The 27,985-nt window shown below is 33.8% G+C and overlaps 1 protein-coding gene across 2 annotated transcripts; it reads right to left on the bottom strand.

Annotated features, from left to right (window-relative positions):
* Positions 1 to 152: 152 nt before the first annotated feature.
* On the bottom strand, positions 153 to 27,985 carry LOC125052731 (serine/threonine-protein phosphatase 6 regulatory ankyrin repeat subunit B). 2 transcript variants are annotated; one of them, XM_047653735.1, is made up of 19 exons: positions 27,371 to 27,985; positions 16,151 to 16,252; positions 13,808 to 13,909; positions 13,448 to 13,564; positions 12,162 to 12,254; positions 11,296 to 11,509; positions 10,506 to 10,702; positions 8,575 to 8,673; positions 8,173 to 8,317; positions 7,841 to 7,998; positions 6,517 to 7,744; positions 6,237 to 6,436; positions 5,537 to 6,073; positions 5,257 to 5,463; positions 4,448 to 5,141; positions 3,080 to 3,291; positions 2,278 to 2,406; positions 1,523 to 1,658; positions 153 to 924 (listed from the first exon to the last, which is right to left on the bottom strand). In XM_047653735.1, exons 1-19 carry the CDS (start codon positions 27,695 to 27,697, stop codon positions 698 to 700), a joined length of 5,124 nt encoding a protein of 1,707 aa, XP_047509691.1. In that variant the 5' UTR covers positions 27,698 to 27,985; the 3' UTR covers positions 153 to 697. The 2 variants fall into 2 exon arrangements, with proteins under 2 accessions (XP_047509691.1, XP_047509690.1); XM_047653734.1 differs by lacking the exon at positions 3,080 to 3,291 and adding an exon at positions 2,823 to 3,043.

Genomic DNA, 27,985 nt, shown 5'->3' with positions numbered 1-27,985 from the left:
TTGGTAAAATTCGTTAAGGTACTCACGCAAGTCGCGTGAAAATCATTTAAATAAAAACTGTAAACCACTCGTGAATATTATGATCTACTGGTAAATTGAAATGATGCAGCTTTCTGTGAGCTGGATGGATAGTAATAATAAAAATCAAGAAATATCTTTTAAAATTATATTTTAATTGAAATTATTATTAGGTATATAAATACTTTATGTAAATATTTCATTCGTTTTTACAAAAACAGTTACGTTAATTCTTACAACTACTATTAATTATAAACTACAAAAGCTTATTGAACTAATATAAGACTAATATTTACATAACGTATTTTACTTAAAGTCTCAATATCTTAAGGCTTGGATTTCGAAGCAATTCTGCTAGCTGATGTGTTCATATGGCTATTTTTATACAGAGGAAATAATGATTTAAATATTTATTGAAACCAAATCAGACTTATTACACTTAACCGCTCATTCTTTTTACGATGTTGAAAGGAGAAAAATCATTGGTTTAGGTAACAATAATACTGATTCAGAATTTATAAATACACATTTCAACAGATAAATACAGATTTTAAAGATACAATCTAGTCTTATACATTTTCCATTTCATAGAAGGACCGCCTTGCGAAATGTTTAATTTAATTTTATATTGTATATATTTAATAGGTTGTACATTTTTCAATAAAAATAATAAGACAGATCAAGGAGGAACGGCCGCTATATTATTCGGTACGATTTCCGACTCGCTCTCGGCTGTATCTGTATCACTGTCCTTAGCAAGTGGTTCCTCCGGCTCATCCCTTGTCAACGCCCTGTACTTCTTCGCTATTATCTCCCAGTCTACTACATTCTCTATCCTTGTCATGTTATTGAAGCTTAGCTGAGAGCCGAGTGGACTAAGATGGACGACGGAAAGTCGAGTTGAATCTGAAATAATTTTGTTTTTGATATTATTGTAACATAATTCTACTGTAAAATGGTTAACTGTTTGGGGTTGTAGCGACACTACAACGCTTTGTCTTTGCTCACAGACAAATCAAAAAATTACTACACACAAACAGTAACTTAGATATTATGATTTTGTCCCATTCGGTGTCGAGACCCTTGGTGGGGACCCGTGGGGTCCTAGCGCTATAAGACTTTTTAAGGAAATAGCCAAAAGCTTTGTCGACATCACAGGAGACCGAAGACCTGGCAGCTAGACTAAATCTTAGCCGAGGTAGCGGACTACTCTTTAGTCTAGTCAATTCAAAGGGGAAACGCTGCCAGTATGTTCGGAACCTTGCCTCCTTTTAATAATATATTTTAGTTATTGTATTTTAAGGTTAGTTAGTTTCATAAAATTTAGTAATAAATTAAGTAATCATAATTACTACATTCATACTTATAACATTCAGTTTACTTAATCAAGTTACAAGGCATCGTTAAATTTGTTTCATTTATAAATGGTTTAATCCTACGACGTGACCTAACTAATAGATTATATATTTGTAAAGAGAATAATAAATATTATTCTAAGGTATACCTTTTGGAACAACTTGGCCACGCTTAACTTTCGAGAGCCATTTGGCACCGGCCTTTGACCTCGCGCTCATCTGGTCTTGTCTCTGCAGTCCTACCATGTGCACTAGACTCGGTCGTTTCTTTTTCGATAAACGTTCCTGAAAATAGGACAATTAGTATTTATGGAAACAAAATTGGCACGTTTCTGACCTAAAAGACCATTTCAAGAAGAAAGATAAAATGTATAAATAGATCTGATTCTGATCAATGACGCAAATGCAGGCACGTGTCTGCTCCAAGCCCTCTTAGAAGATTTTGGAATTTATAAATTATATTTATGAATGTGTATAATATCAGGGGCGTAACTATACCATCTGGGGCCGGTGGCAAATCTTCTTTCGTGGCAATTCTTTTGATGGGGCCCTATTAGTAAAAATCGTCCCTTCTCAGTTTAATTTTAATAAACTTCGAGATTTTCAGCGTACACGTTGTATATGTCCCACATATGGCCATAGGCCTCCTCTCTTAGGCGAGAGGGAATGGTCTGTAGTCCCCACGCTAGCCCAATGCGTATTGGAGATTTCACATTCATCCAGAGAACGTAATATCTCTTGGGCAGGGACCCTCTTGGGTCGGGGGCCCGTGGCATTTTGCCAGCCCTGCCACCCTATTGTTACGCCACCGTAAGTGAATAATCTTTATTTACTCTACGTATATACCGTGTGTTGTTAAATAATGTTGTATGGTTGATAAACCTTTTGTACATTAAGAGCTTACCCGACATCGATGTATCAGCCACATAAGCCACGTCGTGACCAGATTGAGCGGTGATGGAGCCGTATTCGTCCGATGCATGTTTCGGATTAGTTTAGACAATCCATACTTCCACTCGATATCTGATTGCGCCTGCAAAGTTTATAATAGTAGTGTGATTGCTTATTACTATTATTATTAACCTTGAAAAACATTCATAACTTTCCCCATTTTGACTGTGATGGGAAGTATAAGTTAAGATAAATATCTTTAGTATCTATCTAAAGTATAAATATACTTTTTATTAGTTCAGAGGGAATTAATATAAATTATTATTTTATTATAAAATACAACAATTGCATATATATTTATTTAGTTCAAGTACGTTACTGACGACTTTTATATTGAAATACTTGTGTTTTTAATTAAGTATTATATAAAAAGGTACCAATTATCTGCAGTTTAGTAATTTGCATTTTAAATAATTATTTAAATGCTATGCAAATATAACTAAGCGTTTATTGATATTTTCATTATTACATTATTGATATTTCTTTGAATAATTTCACCTGTATTCGTTGGTATGTATCTGACATCATAGCAATCAGCAAGTTGATTAGCACTACAACTGACACCAGCATATATATCCCGAATACTATTTTGAATAAATAATTTGTCCATTGCGGTTGGGTGTTGCTATCATTACGATGCACCCTCGTCTGCTCTGTGGTCGTTTGCCCAAACACCGCGAAGAAAAGAAGCTCGAACGAAAACACTGGGTTCATAGTCACTGTGAACAATTATTGACAGTTGACAGCACATTTACCTGTATCCGCTGATAAGTGTCCGACATCATCGCAATGAGGAGCGTTATGAGCACCACCACCGACATCAACAAGTAGCCACCGAAGACAAACTTGAACAGGTTTTGGGTCCAGAGAGGTCGCACACTCGTTATGTAGTTCAAGTCAGACAGAGTGGTCTGCCCAAATAGGGCAAAGAACAATTTCTCCACCGCCTCGATGGGTGACAATGTCGCTAGAAACCAATACGCGAATGGACCTTGTTCTCGTTAACATCGCTGGGGTACGTTGAAGCAGACATGCTCACATTGTTGCATCAAATTACCCCAAAACTTAGTCTAACAAAAATTTACGTTTTTAATGTTTGAAAAGGTGGTAACTGTATGGTACAATACGATTGTGACTGTAGTTCTCTAATGTGTAAGCTTGGGGTAGATTGATATTTTGTAAAAATATTGTAAAACTTGAATGTGTTGTGTGTCGTTTTATAGTTACAATTGTAAAATAAACTAATACATAGCGATACTGACATGTCTGCATCAATTTACCCCAGTCCCATCTACCAGTGTAGCGACAAAATTAGCGTGGGCGCATAACAACGCCACAACGAAGACATTAGCCAAACATATCGGAACACAAAGTGGTACCTCAAGACACCGGTGACAAACGTAGGATAAGCCAACCGGGGCATGCGCAAATCATATGCTCCATCAAATGCGGTGAAGTCGGCCACTCATTCCACTAAAACTAGATTTCGACGTATAACGTACATTCTGATAGCTGAATCTGGAATTTGCCAATTTTATTTTGGTGAACTAAACGTCGACGCCGAGACTATGGCAGAACGTATATTATACGCCTACATCAATTAACATTTAACTATAGCTAACATTTCTAATCATAATTTACGATATGCGTATACCAGTATGTCATAAATTATGATAATAGCATAAAATTGGTGTTTAAATGGTACACAGACTCAATACATTCCACTGTGTGATGGTTATGGTTTTGAGACTTTTTATTCACATTGAAAATGAAATCATTCCCGATGACGACACATATTAAAGCCTGTAAGCAGATGGCACACAAATACGTGTAGAAGCACATTGTGGTAGAGTCAGTATGAATGAAACTGCAAAAAAGTGTCATCTAAAAACTGTCACAATGTATTTTTGCTTCTAGGACTTACGTCCCACTGGACCTTGTTTTCGTCGATATGATTCCCCTGAGGCTGTCCATGCCTGTCTTTTCGTTCGGAGACTATCTATTGTAAATAGTCCAAACTATTTTTATACGTAAACATTGAATTTGAAATTATAAAGAGCATTTCTTATTTCCGAATCTAAAAGTACAATGATGACATGAAAATTTATAAAAAAAGCCCTTACCGTCGGAAAATAGTTTTCTCCTTGCTGTTCTAGCGTATTTATTATCTTCAGGCTTATTAATATTTCTGAAAGGCTGGTTCAATGCGACTATGTGCATTGAAAATCCGAATACGAATATGGCTAATACTGCGAGGAATCTACCTAAATCTTTCATAAGGTCACCTATGATGATGGCCCACGGACCGAACAAGTGATGGAAGGATAAAAAGTCTAAAATTTGTACACAAGCTAAAAGAAATGACAGAGCGAAAAATTGATTTCTACAGTACATGAGTGTCGGCCAATACTTGGGTAAAACGAATATCCAGCCGACCACATGGGTCGCAACACCCACCATCCCTAATAATAATACTGCAATTTTTATCCAACCTAAACCTGATTTATCACTGGGGTTCGTAAGTTCGAATAATAGAAGACCACTTAGCCAGATAAGTAGAATCCACTCATACCATCTTGGAACTAAACTTTCCCTAAATATTGAATTATAAATTGGCGTTATGGCGACTAAAGCTAACAATATCATAAGATAGATATGAGACGTTAAATACGACATAAATTTAATTATAGGTATCTTATTATATTTATGACCTAATGGAAGGGAAAAGATTAGCCACACTGGCGGACAAACTATAAAAATAAAGAAAAGGAACATTATTTTGATGCCCGTCCATTTAAGACTCCCTCTCCAGAGTTCCTGTAACAAGATTGACATTTTTACAGCGTTTTCAATAGAAAGGTTTAATACAGAAAATTAAAAAAAATAAAGAAGAATACTGTAATCGTAATAGGTGAAGTTACCTATTTTTTACCTGGAGATATCTCTGGACGACCGTGTGCGCTATGACTTCCTTTTGCTCGTTCTCAATTAGAACGTCTAGGAATTCAATATTCCTATTATCAGTGGCTGTTAGAATATGTCCCGCAGAATCAGCACCGGCCGCTAAGGCCAACAATTCAGTCGCCATTGCCTCGCATTGCTTTCCAGCAGCGATTAGGTCTTTGGCACGCTCTTTCTCCTATTAAAAATTTAATATTTTCTTTGTTTTATTCATTTCAATAGAAAAATAAAGTATGAAAAAAGTGTTTTACCTTGGTAGACAAATTAATATAAAGATTAGATAACTTTGCTGCAGTATCAACAGGTGCTGGCGATACTAAAACAAACTCTTCAATCGGTATATTATTGTGGTTTTTGGAGCAGACCATTAGATTGTAAATAAATTTCTTATCATCCATCAAAGACTGCGTGTCATGTTCTTTGTGAAGCAAGTATTCTAGTACGTCATTATGATTCTCCGAAGCCGCAAACCATATAGGGGCACAGTTAAGATTCGTTTCACTCTTTGGTGACGCTCCAGACTCACACAAAAGCTTGACTACATTCAAATATCCCGCTTTTGCTGCGCAATGTAAGGGGGTCCAGCCATTTTTATCAGTCGCATTAATTTCAGCCCCTTGACCGAGTAGAACTTCAACCATTTGGTAATGACCATGTGTTGATGCTATATGTAATCCAGTCTTCCCATGTCTGTCTGTACTCTGAAGTAATTCTGCCGATCTACTGAGCAAAAGCCCGACAATTGACATGTGTCCACCAAAACACGCTAGATGCAAGGGATTATAGCCCTGAAACAGTAATAGATCCCATAAGCTAGGGTTGAAGAATGTACAAGATTACGCAAATCAGCATTCATGTTTTTCTGATATTTTATAGGCAACCTAATGTCCCCTTCAACCCAAAACGTCGAGTTATTTAAATTTAGTTAAAGCAAGTTTTTCAATTACTTACATTTTCATTAGTAGCGGCATCTACTTGCACACCTGCAGAGTTGAGTAGCAATCTCACAACGTTTTCATTCCCATTATATGCAGCCAAGTGTAAAGGGGTCAAACCAGATTCTGCCCCCAAAATTGGGACTAACGATACTCCTGTAGGAGCATCTGACTTTACAGTCCCGGGTACATGAGATAACAGTTCTCGCACCGTTTCTGAAAATTTTAATGATATCAATACTGGTAGGTAAAAAATGATAGTTATATTATGTAAATACATATAAGGTAGTTATTACCTGCCTGTCCATAATAGGCGGCTATGTGAAGAGGTGTTAAACCTAACTTTTTACTTGATATCCTTAAAGTATTAGTTGATCTCATGACGTCTAATACGTTGGTATGACCATGTTCAGCCGCTAAGTGCACAGCTGTTAAGCCAGCTCTATTCTCATCGGTACAAGAGGCCCCAGCCCTTACTAAAACCCTAACAACATCTGCGTGACCACCTTCCGCGGCCAATTGCAACGGTGTGGAATCATTTAGTTTATTCCGCGCTGATATGACCCCAGTTCTATCAAATTTCATCAATTCTTCAATCACTTTCACTGAACCCTGAATCGCCGCTATGTGAGCACAAGTATTACCATCTCTTGTCGTTGCCATCACTAGATTTGGATGTTGTTGGAGGAATAGTTGAACCACTTCTGAATAATTATTTTGAGCCGCTGCATGTATAGGCTTCTGACCCAATTCGTCTGTTGCGTCAATATTGGCACCGAGTTCAAGTAAAAGCTTGCAGACTTCAATTTGACCACTTGCGGCCGCTAAGTGCAAAGGTGTTTGTTTCTTTAAAGTCAATACATCTATTACAGCGTTGTGATCCCTGATCAAAAACTTCACTAAATGGGCGAAGCCATTCATTGCCGCTAAATGCAAGGCTGTTCGCCCATTTCTCGCCTTTGAGTTAATAAATGCCTTATTAGTAAGTAACGCATCACAAACTTGTAGATATCCATGTTCAGCAGCTAAATGCAAGGCTGATCTGCCTTCAACATCAAATACATCTACTCTTGCATGATTTGTTAGTAATGTATTGACTAGTTCCATGTGTCCCCTATTGCAAGCAATTAATAATGGCGTCCACCCGATTGAATTTTGTTTATTTAGGGCTCTACTGACATCGGCCGTTGACATATCAGTTATCATTTCAGTAAGTACATCATTGTTTCCCGCGATTGCACAGAAATGAAATGCTGTTTCTTGGTTATGTCTTGTTTGTAAGGAAACATCAGCTCCATTTTCCATCAAGCATTTGACGACCTCTCGGTCAGCTGAAGGAACTTTTACTTCCTCTTTAGTTATTTGTCCCGCGAAATGTAAGGCACTCGCACCATCTTCATCAACTGAGTCAATGTACATAGTGGCAATTTTTTCTCCTTTATGTTCTTTTACGAATCCTATTAAATGCCGAACGATATCTGGTTTGCAACTTCTACACGCCATGTGAAGAGGTGTCTCGCCGCTCTGTTAATAAAAAATATATATTATAGGTAAACATTTTTAATTATTTTAGATTTTATTAAGTTATGCCACGTTAAACCTGGCTACATCAAAGTATACCTTTGTTTTTCTTAAAGGGTCACCCCCATCTTCCAATAAAAGCACAAGCGTAGTGAGGTTGCCGTGCCGCGCTGCTACGTGTACCGGTGTCATACCATCTTCTGTCGCTTTATTTGGTCCTGCTCCAGACTTTAGCAGCATCAGTGCACATTTGTCACCTGAAACATTTATTGATATCTTTAAGTGTGTGAGTAAAGAATTTAAAGTAGTGTGTATCTCTGAAGAATTTCTGTTTTTTCTTGAAGAGGTTTTTAAACCAAATAAATTTTTTTTTGTTTAATTATATAAGGGACTCAGTGAAGTTTTTATGATAAGAAAGCCATGATACAAACCATCAGGTATCCTAGCAGCGATGTGAAGAGGAGTCTCTCTTTGTTTTCCACCACGAATGTGGACATCAGCACCAAATCCCAACAGCGTCTCAACGACCGCCGGCTTACATGACTCTACTGCTATATGAAGTGCGGTGTAGTTATCCTGAAAAATATTATTAATCGCGATACCATCTATGTTTTTCACATTGGATACTAGTTTAATAAATATAATAAAAAAATCTCCGTTATAGTTGAGTGTGACGTTAGTGAATAAAATGATGATCTAAAGTAAATAGTATCACGGTTTATATGCGATAATTTGATTTCTGTTTACTTATCTTTTAGGTATAACGGTGACCCATATATTATTTCAATTCAAGTCAATATTATTTAAAGGAAGTAAAAAAAAGATTGGCTTACGTTAGTAGTGACGTCCACACTCTCCCCTTTTTGTAGTAACGTGTTGATAATGCCAACGTGTCCGTATCTTGCTGCGGTGTGAATGCTCCTAGCTCCATCCTGAAACATATTATGCAAACTAAGTGTTAGCTCAGTATAAAGAATTAGGCCATCACACATTTCACCAATGGGTGGAATACAATTCAATTGAAAATAAATTACAACACGTACTTTTAATTGTTGAAGTAAGAGTCCTAACCTAATCAGTTTCATTAATTTTTAACTTCTTTTTTTTATTGACCCTTACACATAAACACAATTCTTGACTCAGATTTCTCTATCTGTTACCTTGATATCTTTTTTTAATAGAAAAGCACTGACATGCCGTAATTCTTCCCTCACGATGGTTTTCTTTATTACGCAAATATTAGCTGTGTTACTTGTAGAACGGAGTTCGAACTTACGACCTCAGGGTTGACGTCCGCACGCCTAACTCAAAGACTAACATGAATCTTATCATAAAAATCTAATATTTTATAAGTCTCATCTGAACTTTTGAAGTACCTCTGACTCTTTCTTCGCTTATTAAGCATTTTAATAATTAATTACCAGAAATGGTATGCTTGAACCCTTCAAAGAAAAGCAAGGAAAATGATTAGGTCACTCAGGAACAAATCTTATAATGAGCGTCGGAAAGCACTTGACCTTACTGATTTAGGAAGTAGGCGATTAAGAGGAAATCTCATTGAAACCTGTAAAATCCTCACTGGACACTATAATGTTCCAGGAATTGAAAAGCTCTTTATTTTAAGTGAAAATACACATTTGAGGGGTAGTTTTTTAAAACTGAAGACCACTCAACATAACACAAATTCCCTAAAGAACTTTCAAAAAATACGCGCGCATCAGCAATAATAATAAAATACGTTTATCTTAAATACCAATATTTTGTAGTAGCAATGCTGTCGTTCAATAAAGGACAGATTTATCTTGTTATTGAAATTTACCATTCGCAGTAATATTTGCACATAATATTTATGTAAATAAATTGCTAACTAATGCTTACGAGGTCGGGTTTGCTTTAAAAATAATGCAAACTTTACTGCGTATTAACTCTTTCAGAACGTTTTAATGCCGTAATTTCTAGGCTAGTCAAGGACGAAGACTTCAATGCTAAAACTAAACCTAGCGTAATCACGTATCTGATAGTAATGTGGAAAACTCAGGTATATATATTTACTTTCTTTATCTTTAGGGAATACCTAAAAATCCACTTATCTTCATCTAAACAATTTGCCCAACTTTTTGCCTAACTGATTATACTAACCAGAATCTGATTAAATTTTCTCTAAAGGTATACTAAAGCATTTTTAACAGTGCAAATCACCTACGAACATGGCCCCCGACAGACTTAAGATAAGAATCTGTCGAATAAATTTAGAACGTAAATTTTGAGAGTACGCTTGTAATTCACACACGCTTGTAATTGACACATCACACAGGTCTTTAGAAAAAAACTTTATAAAATTCTGATAGAATTGTTAGTTATATTTTATTTTAATTATTTACTATTAATTGAATGTTTTTTAGGCCGTAGAATTTTGTTTTTTGTATTTCGTTAGTGATATTTTCAATAATAAAATTACGCGACAAGAAGTGTACTAATAACATTGTTATTAAAATCACATTGGCATGTTTTACTTACTTCTTCTTTAACATAATAATATTATCTTTTAAGGCTATCAGTTACCTGTGACGTAGCGTACTCAGCTTCACTACCTTTAATATAAGGTAGTATATATGTATATATATTCGTATATATTAAGGCTAATAAATTCATTAGCCAAAATCTATTTATTTTTGTAATTCAGATGGTACCAGTCCTGTGTTTGACTCCCAGGGAAACAACAATCATATCGGGTTTAATTCCTTAAGCTAATAGGGATACATACCTTATTTGGCATATGTAGATAAACTCCTTTTTTGAAAAGCATCATTGCACAGTCGGCGTGTCCGTTGAGAGACGCGATGTGCATCAAAGTACTTCCATCTTTCGTTCTCTCGAATATCGAGGCTTTGAATTTATCCGCTAAAAGTTCTATGATAGCCGCGTGACCATTTTCCGCAGCTAGATGCATCGGTGTCCGATCTAATTGTTAAATTAATTTAAATATCACAATATTACTACGAAAACAATAGGGATCTGTGTACTATTTGTTTTCTTTTAATCTTTTATATAATAGCCTGCTAATAAAATAAACCATGCTTATCTAGCTATATATAAAAATGAAACCCGTTTTCCGTTGTCACGACATAATATGAAAACGGCTTGACCGATTTGTCTGATTCTTTTTTTATAATATTCCTTGAAGTACGAGGATGGTTTTTACGGAGAGAAAAATTAAAATATTGAGTGAAAAAGTCTAAAAACAACACTTTTCTATATTCCCATACAAAATATTCGTAATAATATTTAAAGGCAATTTGAACTTTAATACCATATCATAAAGTTCAATGTTTTTGACATAATGTATTTGTTGTATTATCAACTTTTTTTTATCTTACTAGCTAGTCCGGTGTCCTGAATAGCAGAATAAGTATTAAAAAAAATAAAGAACCGACTGTTAGGCGGTACGATGTTCGCCAGGCCAGCTAGTTATTAATAAAATAACAGTAATGAAATATATAAGCGAATTAAAAATACTATACAACGCACAGGTAAATATACTTCGGTGTACAAACCTTCGTTATCCGCAATAGCAGCATTCGCCCGAACGCCATAGAAGTATTTGACTAGAGCATCATCTCCTTCAGCAGCAGCTATATGCAACGATGTCTGACCGGCACCATTGACTGCATCGACTAGGGCCCCATAGTCCACCAAAATACGAGCCATATCAACATCACGCCGTCTTGCGGCCAAATGCAGGGCTGTGTCACCAGCTGGTGTTGATGACTACAAGAACATGTTTGGACGTAATTAAATTTTTATAGTTCCTCGTTAAAAATGTGCTTGCTGGAAATATTTATCGTAGAATATTTTTTTACAAATTGAGTAAATATTGTTGGGTCTGTCTTGTGATATCTTGTTGTGTTCTGCCTGTTGTTTTGGCCAATCTTTCATATAAAATCTTGGTATACTCAAGACTAAGATTGAAAATGTAAACTTAGCCCCTGTAGGTTATGCGTTTAACCCCCTTAGCTTCAATCAGAGTTTCAATCAAGACTTGATCGAAAAATCGCGAGGAAACCTGCGTATCTTGGCCTCCTAATTAACATGTGTTAGGCACAATAGAGCGATCACCTACTTGTGATGCAGAACGGTACTGGAACCTAAAAGATCAACGTTCACAAAACTAAGTATATTGTATGAAAGCTTTACCATAAGTTTATGTCAAAACATAAATAAATTGACTAACTTTTATAATAGTCTCAAGGTTAGGAGTAAGTAGGGCGTAGAATATGTACAAAAAGTGATTAAAATTTTGTAATTAACAATACTTATACACATTACTCTTGTTGGTTCGTTAAATGTAAACAATTATGTACCGTCGACCTCTTCCTTATAACTTGGCGTATTATAAACTTCATGTTACTAAAATGATTACCTTCAACTGTTCAGCCGTCTGCGCACTTAGGAGTTCCCGCACCATGCTCTGGTTGCCGGCCTCCACAGACAAGAGCAGCGGGATTTTACCTCTCTGGAATACCATTTCGCGAATTAGCTTTTTCCATTCTTTTAAACGAGCTCGTTCTTTGTTCAGCTCGATATAACTCAACTCGAGCTTCTGCAAGTCTTTTGACAAGTTCATGGGAGGGCTTCCTGAGCGCAGATTCGCGCTTCTCGGTATATTTTTATCATTTTCAGACATCGCAAATTTACACTCAAGAACTCCATTCGGTGCAATGTCTATTCGCGGACTCACGGCAGTGCGGTATCACTGCAAGTTCTAAATCACACTCGAAAAATGTTACTTATGTGCATTCGATTTGGCAGAACACAAAATCGATTTTGAAATTGCTCCTCGCATGCGGTTAGACTAGTGGAACCAGTCAGTTCCTTTATACGTACTTGTTCATCCATCATCACTAAACAAAGTTCTACCGGGACATGGTAAATGTGGCTTTCTCTATTCGTGTCGTAGGGCGGACTGAGACCTATTGTATTAAAATAACTAATTTTGAATTTCACCGCTGACGTTATAACTAATATTCCGCGAGTGATTTGCATTGTAAATTTTGCGTGGTGACGTTTAACTCGGCAAAGCTTAGGTTAATTAGCTAGTTACTATTCGTGGGGGGGTTGCAGGGTTGTAGCGGAATGTCTTATACACGCCTATTTCGCGTTTAAATTCTTACATTCAAATTGCATGCGTGTAGAAGGAATGTGGCTAGCTTGATTGATAGTTTAGCATAAAATAGAATGGAATTTCTTTTGTCTTTAAACAGGTAAAATGGTAGGGTTTGTTTACAAGCGTGGAGGCAGTTCCTGATTGGGGATGTCGGTGCCAGGCGAAAGACGAGTGAAGCCTGCACGCGATAATCGTGACCAATACTGCATCAGCCATTTGACATGATACAAACAATCCATACCCTCTGAATATCATAATAAAGTTGATAATTTATTGGTTTCTACGACCTTACTGTTACATCGATATGTCTGAGTAAAGCAAAATTGCATTTGATTATCATATAAATGTTATAATTTTTTTTTTCAAATTATCGAAGGTTTGAAGATAATTAAAATACTTCTTATTGTGAGCATATCCATTATTCTTTCCCCAATCGCGGAATATTAGAACGATATTTTAAAACCTAAACTTCAGCTCAGTGTGTAGCAAACAAAAATGCCACGGCAGATCTTAATTTAGTAATAGATAATTATGATACTTACTCCATCAGGTCTCAGTCGAATATCCTTTCCGGCTGCTGTAAGTAAAGCTCGAAGAATAGATGTTGCCGTGCCTGTCTGTCTGCTTGACACCAAGTGAACTGCTGTTTGTTGCCGGCTCTTAAAATTAATTTTCGCATTAATCTAGGTCTAATCTAATCTAATTTGGTACGTTGTTTTCGGCTATAATCTAATTTTAAGTTACAGTTATTTTATTTGAATGGGAATAGAAATATTGATAATAATTGTAAGTCACCCAAAAATAATATAGACGTTGAATAAAAAAAAATCCGTACTGTACTTTCTTCAACCAAACTCACAAACAATGACTAACGTTATTTAATATTTATAAGTAGTACTTACACCTCCCGTAGCAAATGGATCCACGCCTCTTTTAGACAACAGTAATTTGACGATGTCTTCCCTCGAGTACATTGCCGATATGTGAAGAACATTGTAGTTATCCTGAAGAGATAAAAGTTTTTTAAAATAATCTTATTAAAGCATAAAAGGAAATAGAAACTCAATCAGTTTCATGAAAACTTTTAAAAATTTTCAAATTATGTATTGAGTAAATTTAACGGAATTTTTCGGCGGTTAGCGTTCCAGCAAAGTATACTGACTTTTGTTGTTTATATATGTTGAGTAGAAGTATGTACTCTACGAGTAGGGCACAGACCTACGTCATATTGCTACGACTTCTATATGCTCCTGCAGCCATGGAAGAGAAAATTAGGGTCTTCTTTTGTCGAATTCTTAAATGAGTGTAGTTGGAGTCGTTACTCCATAATTTCAGTTTACATATATTAATGGAATGATTTGCGACACGTTTACTGTGTCACCCTTCCACCCTTTTTTATATTCCATGACTGCTAGATAGAGAACATGAAAATAGTTTTTAAACAACAACCACATTGATAACGCATCATGGTTTTTTCTATGCATTGGAATTGATAGGATAAGGGACTGATAATGTTTCAGTCTATCACAAAAATAATCTACGACATTAATATAAATCAAATGTTCAGTAACACCCCACCGTCTGTGGGGACATATTCTACATATTTTTTAATTAAACTTGGTGGTGGAAATATAAACTGATATTTGTTTTCTAATGTAATTTCACTGATGTAATAATAATATTATATACAATAAAATTAAATAATACGCACTAAAACGATCATATAGGTAGCTGATGCAAATTAATATATATATATCGGAACCAAATGAATCTAATAATGAAAAAAAACTATTTATGTATCTCCGTAACTGTGTTTTTTTGATAACTAAATTATTTTTGCTGATTTACCATCGCATTATCATTAAATAATAAAAAGCGTTTAGAACGAGAACCCAAGCAATTATCCACGCATTAAGACATTGCGTGATCTGTCTGTGTTGCACGCTTAATTGCAATTTATATTGACTACATAAAGACCTTCGATATATTTTTAGCCAAGAATATGCTAAAAACTATAAACTATAATATGCTAAACACTAAATATACTAAACATCATATAACATTTCTTCATTTAACAATTTAAAATTGAGATTTTTCATTTAACGACGACTTCGAACAAAACTCTTTAACCGATTTTTAACATTCACGTTTTTAACGTTATTGTACGGAACATTTAACTGCCATGTACAGATTCAAATAAAATCACCTATTAAAAATTTACTAGGTGTAATTAATAATTTAATGTTATAAATTATAATTACCCGAAGTGTCATACCTATGCCCAAAGCTTAAGTTATCTTTATCTATATATATAAAAATGAAACCCGTTTTCCGTTGTCACGACATAGGTAACATGAAAACGGCTTGACCGATTTGTCTAATTTTTTTTTATAATATACCTTGAAGTACGAGGATGGTTCTTACGGATAAAAATTTGAAAAAATTGAGTAAAAAAGTCTAAAAACAACACTTTTCTATATTCCCATACAAAATATTCGTAATAATACTTAAAAGTCAAATTGAACTTTAATACCATAGCATAAAGTTCAAGTATTAGTGGAGGGGTTCCGGGAAGGTAAATTTTTATTTTTTGACATAATGTATTTGTTGTCTTATCAATTTTCTTTTTTTTATCTTACTAGCTAGACCGGTGTCCCGAATAGCAGAATAAGTATTTTAAACAAATAAAGAATCGACTGTTAGGCGGTACGATGTTCGCCAGGCCAGCTAGTATTTGATACAAATATAAGTCTTGGTTCAAATTTATAGGTTTATGCAAGTAGGTTAGTCGAAATGACCAGTTCGCATATTACTATTGCAATTCTCAACGTAATTCTCACTTTGCGTGCTTTATGACTAGTAAATTAGATGACGCTCGAATTTTCGTGATTTCACGGTCTTTATGACTCAAATTTAATCATTAGCGGTAGTGATAAATGAAAAAAGTTTTTGTAAAACCAAATAGATTTTTAAAGACTTATTTATTACTTTCATTACCTTTCCTTAGAATGGAAAATTTACGTCTTATATTAGACGTAAGACGCTTTTTTAACGATCCCTTTAAATGTCCAGCACAATTTTTAATTTATTTGACACCGTTTGTTACATAAAAAAAAATCTTTGCGTATTCATAAGTTATTCTTTTAGGCAAATAATTAACGAACCATTAATTTCAAATGGACTCTTTAATTATACAATGATCATAATGAAATCTTTTCTCCGCAAAGGGTTAAATCGATACTTACATTGTTCCTAGCACCAACATCAGATCCTAATTCTATAAGCCGCTCCACAAACGATGTTCGATTGTCCTTTACTGCAAACATTAGTGGAGTCATTCCCGTTGTCTAAAACAAAAGATAATGTACATTAATTGATTAAATATTCATACATTCTGTCCCGAGCCGATAAAATTCTTTTGTTTTCTTTTTTCAAACAGACGTCGTGGTTCTTACCAGCCAGTATTTTGTTTGTCACAGTTTAAAACTTTGAAGGAAATAGATAAAAGTAATGTAATTGGCCTTTATTTAAAAGATTAAAAAACATCCAAAGAATGACGTGTATTTTTTATAAAATACTAAGGCTCTTATTCCAATAAGTATCTTAAAGGTTACAGTTAGTCTAGAATAGTGGACTTGTGTCTACGTGCGCTGAGACTGTTGAAGTCTAGTCAATAGAGATTGGCTGCCATAGTCAAAGAATCATCATCGACAAAACGATCAATCGCGTTATGTAAGCAATTTCTCTTGCATGCTGCAAAACGAAACGAAACGTACAAAGCTACAATGAAAAAAGAGATTATCCCTTTTGTGTGGGCGAAAACCATTCATTGTTTGGATATTCTTTATAGATATCATATAGTGAACACATAGTCAATTTGAATTGACAGGAAAATATTTCCCGCGCATTCTGGCAAGCATCTGGATCCTATATGAACAAAAGACCAAACGAACGTCTCGTCTACATTCAGATTTTGTGTGAATTACAGGTATAATAGAAATTATTATGCGTCGTTGGCCAGATATTCTGATGTTTTGATTATGTTTATATTTTTGTTAACTTATCCAAGATCCGGACAGTGAAACTTAAAAAGAAACAAAAATATCGTCAAAATAATTATCGTTACATATATTAAATTAATTACAAACTTACATAATTGAATTTATGGCATAACTTCATATAAATTATATAATATACAGTTATGCATTAGAAATTAACAGCAATATATTACCATTCTGACCTCAACCCCAGGGCAGTAAAAATATTACATAATATCTTCCATTAAAACAAAATAAGTAGTCGCAAAGTTAATTATGTTCCACGCCTAATTCACTAACCTACTGCCATAATCACTATGTTTCTTGGAAAACAATTTGTGTGCAAATGTGGAAAATATGTAAAATTGTTCTTTTGTGAAAGAATAGTTAATACGGAAGTTAAAAAATAATATTAGAACGTTATCATAAATAAAACGTAGTATATTTAATAAGCCTGTGTATGTACAAAATGTTTGTGCTAAATACCTACAAATTTATTAGAAATACATATATCCATTATTATAACAACTATATAAAAACATTAAGTTTTCTTTTTGTAAATCGTAAATTACGCATTGAAACGAAACGAAAAAAATACTTACCTGTTTTGTCTTTTTCTGTTACTACTTTCCCGCCTTTTCAAATTAAACAGAGGTACAATATTATACATTATAGAGAGGTTCTAGGAGTTACCATAGACAATATAAAAACCTTCTCGTAAAATAGTGGGAGAATCTGAACCTAAAAGAAAACTTTTTGGTCATATTTTTAATTTTATTAGAAAAAATTATAATTTTTATATGTTATTTTACTAACATCGCCTAATTTAAAAGTAGCGCCGCGTAATAACTTAAAGTAAATCAAATCAGGAGGGATACAGATGGCTTCTTAGGATAATAAATAGTATTACTATAACTAAGGTACTTAAAGACACCATTACATTGGTCAGTAAAATTCAGCGCACCAAAAATCTGTAACGATAAGGTGATTTGGGTCAGTGAAACATGTTTATGACTTCTATTACTATTTTTAGCTCAGTACCGAAAATTCGTTTATGCCACGACGTCATATTTTGTAATAATTACATTTATATACGGCAATTATCCAATGATTATAACTTTTACTCGTATATAGAGAATGATATATAAAAAAATCCATATTTATCCGAAGGTTATAGCGCATCTGGACCTCGTTTAATATTAGGATTTTCCCATGCTATGTAATTTAATAATCCTAAAAATATTAAAATTATTGTAAGGTACCATCCCTTTTAAACTACTTTTATACTTCAGGCGCAAAGATTATGTGATGTATAAACGCATTAAAATATATATTGACAAATATTATAATACATTTTCAGTTTTCTTGAAATTATAGGAAGTTTACGTTAAATTTACGAGGTGTTAAAGATTTTACGGTTATTGCATGTCAAGTCACACCTATTCGCGATAAAAAAATAAATGTTGTCATTACCTGATATTCATGTTGTTAAACATGCATTTTTTATGATAAATTAATATAAATTACAATAGAAAATGAAAAAGAAACTCTAATTCGGATAAAAATAGGTCAGTCGTGTTGCAGCTGTACTTGGAAATACAGATAACGACGGTAACTTATAAAAATAACTTTTATAACTAATATATAAGTGATCGTACCATTAAAGGACATACTTCATCGGTTTAGTTATTACATATATAAGAATATGTTTAACTGTCTTGAAATTTAGCGTGCTTTGCAGTAGCTATAGCCACGAGTTGATTAATCGCGTTTAATTGTGCCACATAAAATTGGCACAGTGAAACGTGATTTATATCAATAAAGCGTTTTTTTTTTTATTTTAAGGCCTATTGGCTTCAGGGTGCGTCTCTCATCCATGAGGTCGTAGGTTTGATCGCCGGCTGTGCATCTAACATACGCTCGTACGCTACTACGCTCCCAAATCCAAAAATCAACATGTGTCTGATATCTGGCAAGGCTGATCACCTACTTGTATGTGAAATAAGACAAAGACCCATATAGGATTGTAGAGCCACTTGTTTATTATTACTCTCGTAAATAAATGACTATCATTCTTACAATATCGTCTAACTTTATGTAAGTATGACTCATAATGCAGAAGAACATTGAAAACTAAGTTACAAACGGTTTCCTCGAGTAAGGGTTATAGTTCATAACCTAAAAGGTACGCTGATACAGCAGTTTGTAGGTCAGTTTTAATTTTGTTAAAAGCTTGCCGGATATTGCAATTGTTGAATAGCGATGCGGTAAACCCGAATATAAGGAGGTGTCAGGAAATTGGACGCGGTTTACGACAGGAACTGGTAGGTTTATGACGTCATTAGTTATATGAATTAAGGTACTCATATTTTTGGTAATATTTTGATATATACAACTGTCAAATACACACATACACACTTATATGCCGACTTAATAAAAAAATCTGTTTGTAACTAATGTATATAGTATACGTAGTTTTATATAATCGAATACTGTAATTTAATATACTTATAAATATAACTCCAAAATAAATACGTGTTTAAAGGTTTCTCTAATGCTTAGACAAGTAAAAATGCCAAGGACTGGTTCCTACCGAAGGTCGGAAATCTCCTATCGATTTCAGCTGTGGGCTAAGTAGCTTGCACGCAAATCTTTTGGCCCTATGCCCTTGACACACAACTGGACTTTATTAACCAAAATTATGTAGGCCAAGAATTAATGTTTTCGTAAAGTAAGCTCGTTCAATTCGGACGATGCTCTTGTTTTTATGGACCTCGGGTGCGGCCTTGAAAATTATGATGGAAATAAAGCCTATTCTCTTATTTTATATTATAAGCTGCGAACCTACATCAACTTCATAAAATTTATACAAATATAGCTTATATTACTTACTTGACATCGATGTTAAAAGGACACGGCTTATCGATTACGGTATTAAAAAACAAAAACATTTAGAGACATATTCATACTTAGGAAATATATAGTAATTCTTATTACTAACTTTTGACGAATTTATCGACGGTACTATATATACAAAAAAAACACAGAAATTTAGAAATATTTGTACGCTATCTTTAACAATGTGTTAATTATATTATAAAGAAAAAAAATCTTTGTATATGGCAGATAATCTTGACTATCTGTGGTCGCAAATATAATTATAATCTACGGTCGCGCGCATTTCGGCTCATGCGCGGTGGGGAGTTGCGTTTTGGCGCCATTATATTTGTCCTGGCGCTAACTTATAATAACTTATTTGATTGCATCTGCCATCTTGTTGAAGATCTATTGATATCGATATCATCTGACAAAAAATGGGGAAATATACCACTTATATAAATTTATTTTATTTCTCTATCGAATAAGTGTTAAGCTGTTAAGGTAGAAAGTAAGTTTAACATCAATACATTTATTCTATTATCTAGTATACGTTTTTCGATATAAGTGTCGTCGTTCTTCGTGTTTAAGAATTCGAAGTCAGAGGTTATAATGTATTTAGTCGAGATATGTTCAACCGTTGCTACTAAGGGTGATATTAACAGTCGAAGTTCGATTCCCGCATATTACACTCCCGTAACACAATATTTTGTTGCTCCACAATATAACCCGTTTCCTACTACTAATAAATAGATTTTTTAATTACATTAGTCACTATAATGTGTTTAAACTTCTTAAAGAAAAATAAAGTTCGTCAGGCCTATTAGATTTAAAGTTGGTAGGTTTTTTAAACAGGATTGATAGTCGATGATAAGTCGTCTAGAACTGTAATAGAACATTTTTCAAATTCGACTTTATGCGTAACACGTTGCAATTATGCAGTCCGTTCTATTTATAGACGACCTTTATAAAAGAAAACACCGGAAGTGCACGACGGAAGAGCATATAAATCGTACGTAGGGCGCCTTCTCATAAACCTTTAAACGCTGTAATAACGTTACCTACGTTGTTGTGTTACGCTGTCGTACAATATGTAACTATCTTATGAATCCTCTGCGATTCATTTTATATAATCACTGTTAACCTAAACTTATCCGCCAATTTATATAAACAAATCATTTTCTTTTCTTGTACCTACCTATGTATATTTAATGATAATTAGATATAATTATAATTAAAATGGTGCCCTGAGTTATGGAACCTAACATTAGTTATTTTACAGATATATATATTTTAGTTAATAATTAAAAGCGTTAAAAAAAAGTAAACATGATGCCAATATGAGCCCTTTAGTTTTTATCACACTCATAAATTGTAATTTAACATTCTTGTTTCCGGTAATGTTCAATAACACAAGTGACACATAGATTTACGAACTCTTCAATAAGAAAGATTTTTTCAATAAAAAACTGCCACCAAACTTAATTCATGTATATATAATAAAATATTTATTCAAAGCAGTCAAAGTAATCAAATGTATTTAAGTTATTTGTTGGCATATTCACCATTGCATATAGCATGTAATGTGAAGCATGCGAAAACGGTGCATATAAATACTTTCCTTAATTGTTACACGGGATATATGAAGGTCATTGAACCCTTAAGTTATTGCATGACCGAAATTGATAATAAATTATGTTATTGAATGCGATCATACAAAAAACGATTTTGTGCATTAATATGGAAATAGATTTTTTAATTTATTGATCATTCTATCATTCATTGTTTAAGAAACCCGTTATCGAACTTGATTCCACTATATGCTTTTTAAAAGGACAATTGCTTCTACTAAAATGAAAACTAAATCTAGGTGTTCATTTATATATTACTGTAACAGTGTTATTTAGTAATTCATTACATTTATTTTTTATGTTTTGTGTTCAGATTTCATTTAAACACTGACCAACTGTTAACACGGCTTCCTAACTGACCTGGCTGACCTTAATTATCGTGGTGAGTCTGCCCGATAGCTTTGAGAAGCCACCACCTTTAACCGTTTGATCCTACCGTCGGGCTCCGTCTGCTACCTTAGGTCTCTCGGTGCACACATCCCGGTACTTATTTATATATTCACTATTAATGTGTTGGGGTACACAATAAACTACAAGAATAATAATTCCTTATCAGAATGCCAAATCTTAAAATGAGTGCTTCACGACTTTTTTGAGCGCGACCGCCGCTGCGAAAACCGCTGTGAGAGTTCGAAAAGTGAATTACAGAATCGCAAGGCTGTAGGGTTTAGGGATCCATGGGGTTGTTAGGTTCTTACATCTCACTCTCTCATATATTTAGTTATCTAGGGCAGCTTGCTAATACAAACACTACACGCGTACTATATTCCTGACATTTAATACATATAAATAAGCACATATTTCACAGTCCACTGGCTGGCAAACTGTCATTTCGTTTAGTCAAACATGCAGTGGAACACGTCTGCTCCTCAGCATAATGCTGAGCCAGGGCCACTTACAACCACAACACACACATTACACACTTAAAATGTACCTAATTCTTTAAATGAATTGTTATTTTTCTTTATATTTTTTTGATTGTTATTATTTTGTGTATTTCTGTGTGTGTGTTTCGTTAGCAATAAATGTTATGTCTATGTCTGTCTAATATTATGTCTAAGACAGCGAAATTAAATAGTAGCTATGTATAACTTTATTTAAAAACAGTGGTAGTCATATTTTATTCTGCTTCAATTTATATCACTAAACGGTAACAATATAATACATATATACTAAAACTACATAAATTTTACATTGTTTAAAAATACTTATACTAGAAAATAAATATATATGTATAACAAATAAAAAAGATTTACAGTAAAATAAGAATGTAAGTATCTCAAACATTTTTATTAAAGACACTCATAAATGCTACTATAATTCTTAAATAATATTTTTGACCATTTTGAATAAATACTTGTTAGTACACAATTCATATTTTTGTGTGTTCGATATCTTGGCAACGGATCGCGTGTGCCTACGAGACATCTTTTCGATTTTTTACTGCTAGGGACATATTTCGAAATCGATAAAAATGGTTTGTAGCATTTGTTTTTCTACGAGTTATTTTCCAAACAACGCAGTTCATCGTAAAATAATATAAACATTTGTAATACATTTACATTCGATTCTTCAACTTGTATAGGAGATTGTCAAGAAAACTAAGTAAGATTTTGTACTAATTATAAACTTTAATTCTATTTTTACAATGCTTTTCCACCTTTGATTATGATGTAAATTTAAGATAATTTTTAAGACACATTGTTTTTAAAATAATAATAAACAAAATATTGACTTAAATTACATAAAAATTTGTTCCAATGTGAGAATGTAGTTTTATTAATCAAACTGTAATATGATTTGTCGTTTCAGTAATTTATAATTGAGGTTGAAATAATCTCTTTTTAAGAATGACGTGAAATTTACGTGGGTGTAACATTCACAGGAATGAATTGAGCGGAAAAAAACTAGCCAATGGGTTAGTGTGGCCTTCACGTTGATTACGACTGAACTTTTGTAATTATAGGGCTGGTCTTAGATTGGCGCCGTTGAGGTCAGACGGTAACATAAGTAATGCTATAATATTATAAATGAACCTTAAAAAGCAACTACATATTGTGGCGCTACGCAAAGTCTGTTGCAGAAATTGCTTATTTCGATGCATTCAGGTCAAATCTGGATAACGGTAAATATCTAAATATATAATAAATAAATAAATAAAAAAAACGCTCTTGAAAAGAAAGAAGGGAAATATTCTGCCAAAAGATACGTACAGTAAATTATTTACTAAAAGACATGAAAAAGAATCGAAAGGAGAAGAAGAACCTTTCCTAATATATTATGTATTTTAATAAATAAAAGGAGATTTGTTCACCTTATTTCAAATGTATGATAAAGAACACTTGGCTGGATCTTACGAAAAATATTATCCTCAGGAAAACTAAAGCTTACAATGGCTGTTAGGCAAAAGCAAATTACTAAGTCTGGTATTCCGTTTGATATGCTTGTCTAGGTTTTTTAATATTTATAAATAGTGTCTCTTTGAAAAATGATTTGTAATTATGCACACATGCAGGTTATCATGCATCTAGTTGATATTTTTTAAGAGTCATTGCTCACTATCTGTTAGGTTTTTGTAAACACGTTATATAATATAAATGTAACTACTATGTTACAATATGTACCTTTAATAAAAATAATAATAATAATTTATTTGCAAGAATATGGTACAAAAATATTATGGTAACACAATCTAAATTTTGCGAATTCTGTCACACATGTTCGCGTGCAAATTTTGTCTTACATAATTAAAAACGTAGATTTTTACGATTACACTATCAAATTAATATTAATTATAATGTTTCCCTCAAATAATAATAGTTTTTTTTTGTTAATTATTATAAGAAGTAAAGTGGGTTTTCTTTAGAACTCCAGATTTTATCCAAGCTAATATAATATACAACATATATTGGTTTTTTTACTAGGCAAATTTAAAACTACTACTATAAAAATGAAATTATGGTATTCAGAAAATATATAAATACAAATCTGTATTATGTACTGAATAATATAATTAGTTTTTTTATAAAAAATTTAGTTCAACCCATGTTCATCTGCTCTTGTGCACTTTTCGAATAAAGTCTACATTAGAACACTGTCTGAGTGTATACGTAGATCTATTAGCTTCATTAGGCCAGATCACTATGAATGTAACCTGAAATATATTAAAAGCTGCTGTAAGCCAGAGTACTCACCCCTTGGCATTTAGCAAGTGAAAGTATATGTTGTGCTTATTTGCATGTGCAACTCTCTGTTATGTAAATAAAAATATTTAAGCCGCGAATAAATTATCGTTATGTATTAATTTTGAATCCTTCTTCTTAAGCGAACTAAAACCATGTTTCATTTGGCTAAACAGATTTTAACGGTTTTCGGGACTTCACTGAATTTTAGTTTAACCTAAGTATGCTGTAAAATAATAAAAAATAATTTATTTCGGTATGATTTTTAAAATAATCGATTGTGATTGTCACTTAAATACTAAATGTTCTGGTACGTTAGAGAAATCCAAAAAACGCAGGTTTATTTCATTTCATGCTTTCAATTGATATTTCTAATCACTGCTCTAACTTATACTCGTTCAATATTTATTTATAGAATATGATTGTATCGGGACGGGAAAATTTAAGCTTTTGTTTTGTTTCATGAGTATTTTGGTGAACGGATGTTGAATAAGCATTTTCATATCTAACTAGTCTGGCCATAAATACTGTTACATAAAAACTATTTTGTTTTTCAACTTTTTATTTTTTTTGAATTTGGAACATGTGTATTATTTTAAAAACTTCTTTCGATTTGGCGCCATTTCACATATTTCTTCGTGTTCATTATGAAATTACAATATGGAATATTACCTATTTTCTTTAACACCCTATGTGTTAAAGAAAATAGGATTGCAGTCATCGCCTTGCAGAAAGTGGGTATGGAGCCGTCGGTCATATTTCAGACAGTTCAAAAGCTTGGTATCAGTCGTATGTTCGTATATCGTACCTACTATCAATAGATACAACAACACTTCGTCTGTCGAAGATCAGAAAAGATCGGGTTAGCCGCGTGTTATTAGAGCTACAAAGGCTGTTAATGCTGTTAAAGCCAGAATTCGTCGAAACCCCATTAGGAAACAAAAAATCTTATCGCGAGAAATGAAGATTCCCGCTAGGACTCTGTTGAGTATTACCTATAAAACAAGACCTGAAGCTCGGTGCTTATCCTCGATATACAGCACATGCCCTAAATCAATTTTTTTTCTGCACCTGGTCACAAAGCACGAACTACCCAAGCCTGGCTAGAAACCAACGTTCCGGACTTTATTTCAGCTGAAGACTGGCCCTCATCTAGCCCAGACATCAACCCTTTTTATAAAATCTTTGGAGCAAGCAGTGGCGAAATTTTCTTTGGAAACAGTTTGTAAATCCATAGATTCGAGGCCAAACAGATCAAAGGCCTGTATATACGTAGTAAGCCAAAGGTGGCCATTTCGATATATTATAATATTTTTTTTTTGCGACTTTAATAAATATGTAGGTATAAATTTAAATAATGTTACTTCATTAAAAAAAGATGCATTTTCATTTGTAACAGAACTTGTAGCTTGACTAGGTATTTAATTATGTTTTATTTATTGCTCAATGGACACATTTCATTTATAATTTAAGGTACCTTCCCGAAATAATCATTGTTTTGCAGAGAATTAAACCCAGGAATCGCGTTTGATGCATAACGCTAAAACGTATTCCTGGGATAAGCTAAGCCAGCTAAGTTTCTGAAGGTTGGAAAAATCATCAAAAAGTTCATAGATGACTGATTAGTCGGTCATAGTTATAAGAAATATATGGATGGTATTTCTTACTTAAAGTGAACACAAATAGGATAACCATATCATGATAATTACAACTTAGGCACTTAACTAAATTGGTTCTCGTAAAAGTTCATATCATTGTCGAGATAGCAATGTTCCCGTTTCAATGTTATCAATATGTATATTTGTTTAACGTCGGGTTCCAATATCACATACTTATCAATTGTTTCCGTAGTTATTATTAGTTTTTCGGGGTGACAATAACCTAGCATTATAATGTAAAATTCTGTGATTACAAGTCTGTTAAACAAAAAATACCAGCCATTAACTACGGCTTCGCTTAAGCGTGAGTAGATGCTTATTAATAATAAGATTCCATACACCCACTAATCATCGTCATCTTAAAATACTCTATACTGCAGTGCAGTCCAAAAATCCTGAAAATGGCTTTAATTTATAAATTTATTGCAACACGCGTAAAACTACAAGAACCCTTCTGTTCGCTTCTAAAAGGGCCGAAGATTCTGCGTTCATGAATCATCCGAAACAAGTAAGTAGTTTTATATAGATTTAGAATAATGGTCAATATGTTCTTGGCTTTTTGTTTCATGCTTAGCATTAAAATTAGAAAATATTGCTTACATTTAAAAAAATCCGACTTATGTATAATGACAACAGGAAGAACTTGACAAATGTAGCTTCATTGTCGTTTATGTCTAAATGATGGAGTGATTGAAGGCTCTGTAGTAAAGATAGTCGCGTATATAGAGGCTACCAAAAATTTAAAAAACCTAATGTTTCGTTTTAATGCAAAAAGATTATTTGATTTTCTAACGTTCCAGATTTTAATCATAAAAAATGTTTTTAATTTCCCTTAAGACCAGCATCAGTTAATAGTAGTTGCTGGTAAAAAATTAATAGTTTATTTATTATTAAATGAGATATCAAGATCATTAACATTTATATTATTATCTCAGTTTTTATTTATAAGTTCTAAAACAACATGTATGCTTAAAAAATACAAGAAAATATGACATTGCAAATTTTACATATACACACATCAATTATATCACAACATAGAAATTACAAACAAGCAAGCAACGATTTTATAACTTAACATACCGGATCAATGATCCCAGCCATAGGAACTGATACTATATCCTCTCCTCCTGCAGCTACCAGCTTCTCCAATACCTTGAGGGTTTGTTCCACCGCCGACCACTCTCCTTTTTGTGCCAACACCAAGATCTTTGCAGCAGCCTCCCGCATGTTAACTCCGGCACTGGGAGGCTTAGGGACATCCGGAACGCTGATGTCCTTAGCCTCCTTCTTATCTCCATTATTTGAAGACGTTTCATCTTTCTCTTCAGGCTTAGCTGTTTTATCTTCATCTACTGGTTTCTTAGGGGGACCCTTCCCGCCTTTCTTCCCTCCTGGGGCTTGCGACATAGTCACATAACCTAATATTCACAAAACACTTCGCGATACATGACTAGGGCGGGCGAATCGCTGGGCGGGCGGATTATAACTGCGGCAGTTGCGTAGCATGGTCGACTTCTTGCATGATTCAAGTAAATAAAGGCGGCGGCAACGCGAACTGGCTTTACAAACAAACTTACGAAGTCGATGTCTTAGAATGTCTCGTGCAGTGACCCATTTTTAAATTTGGTAGCTGGAGGGGTGATAATACACGATATATCCTTCTGAGGCACATATTCTGGTATAAAGCAAAGCTCA

This window comes from Pieris napi, chromosome 9 (genome assembly GCF_905475465.1).
Source record: "Pieris napi chromosome 9, ilPieNapi1.2, whole genome shotgun sequence".
NCBI lineage: Eukaryota > Metazoa > Arthropoda > Insecta > Lepidoptera > Pieridae > Pieris > Pieris napi.
Note: the sequence above shows the minus strand (reverse complement) of the source record. Positions and strands in the feature narration are given on the sequence as shown.

Coding starts and splice junctions, on each gene's coding strand:
- LOC125052731 (XM_047653734.1), bottom strand. CDS start 27,697: ATGTCGCAAGCCCCAGGAGGGAAGAAAGGCGGGAAGGGTCCCCCTAAG. Junction 16,253..27,370: donor TGGCTGGGATCATTGATCCG/GTATGTTAAGTT, acceptor CTTTTGTTTTAG/ACAACGGGAATGACTCCACT. Junction 925..1,522: donor TGGCCAAGTTGTTCCAAAAG/GTATACCTTAGA, acceptor AAATTATTTCAG/ATTCAACTCGACTTTCCGTC.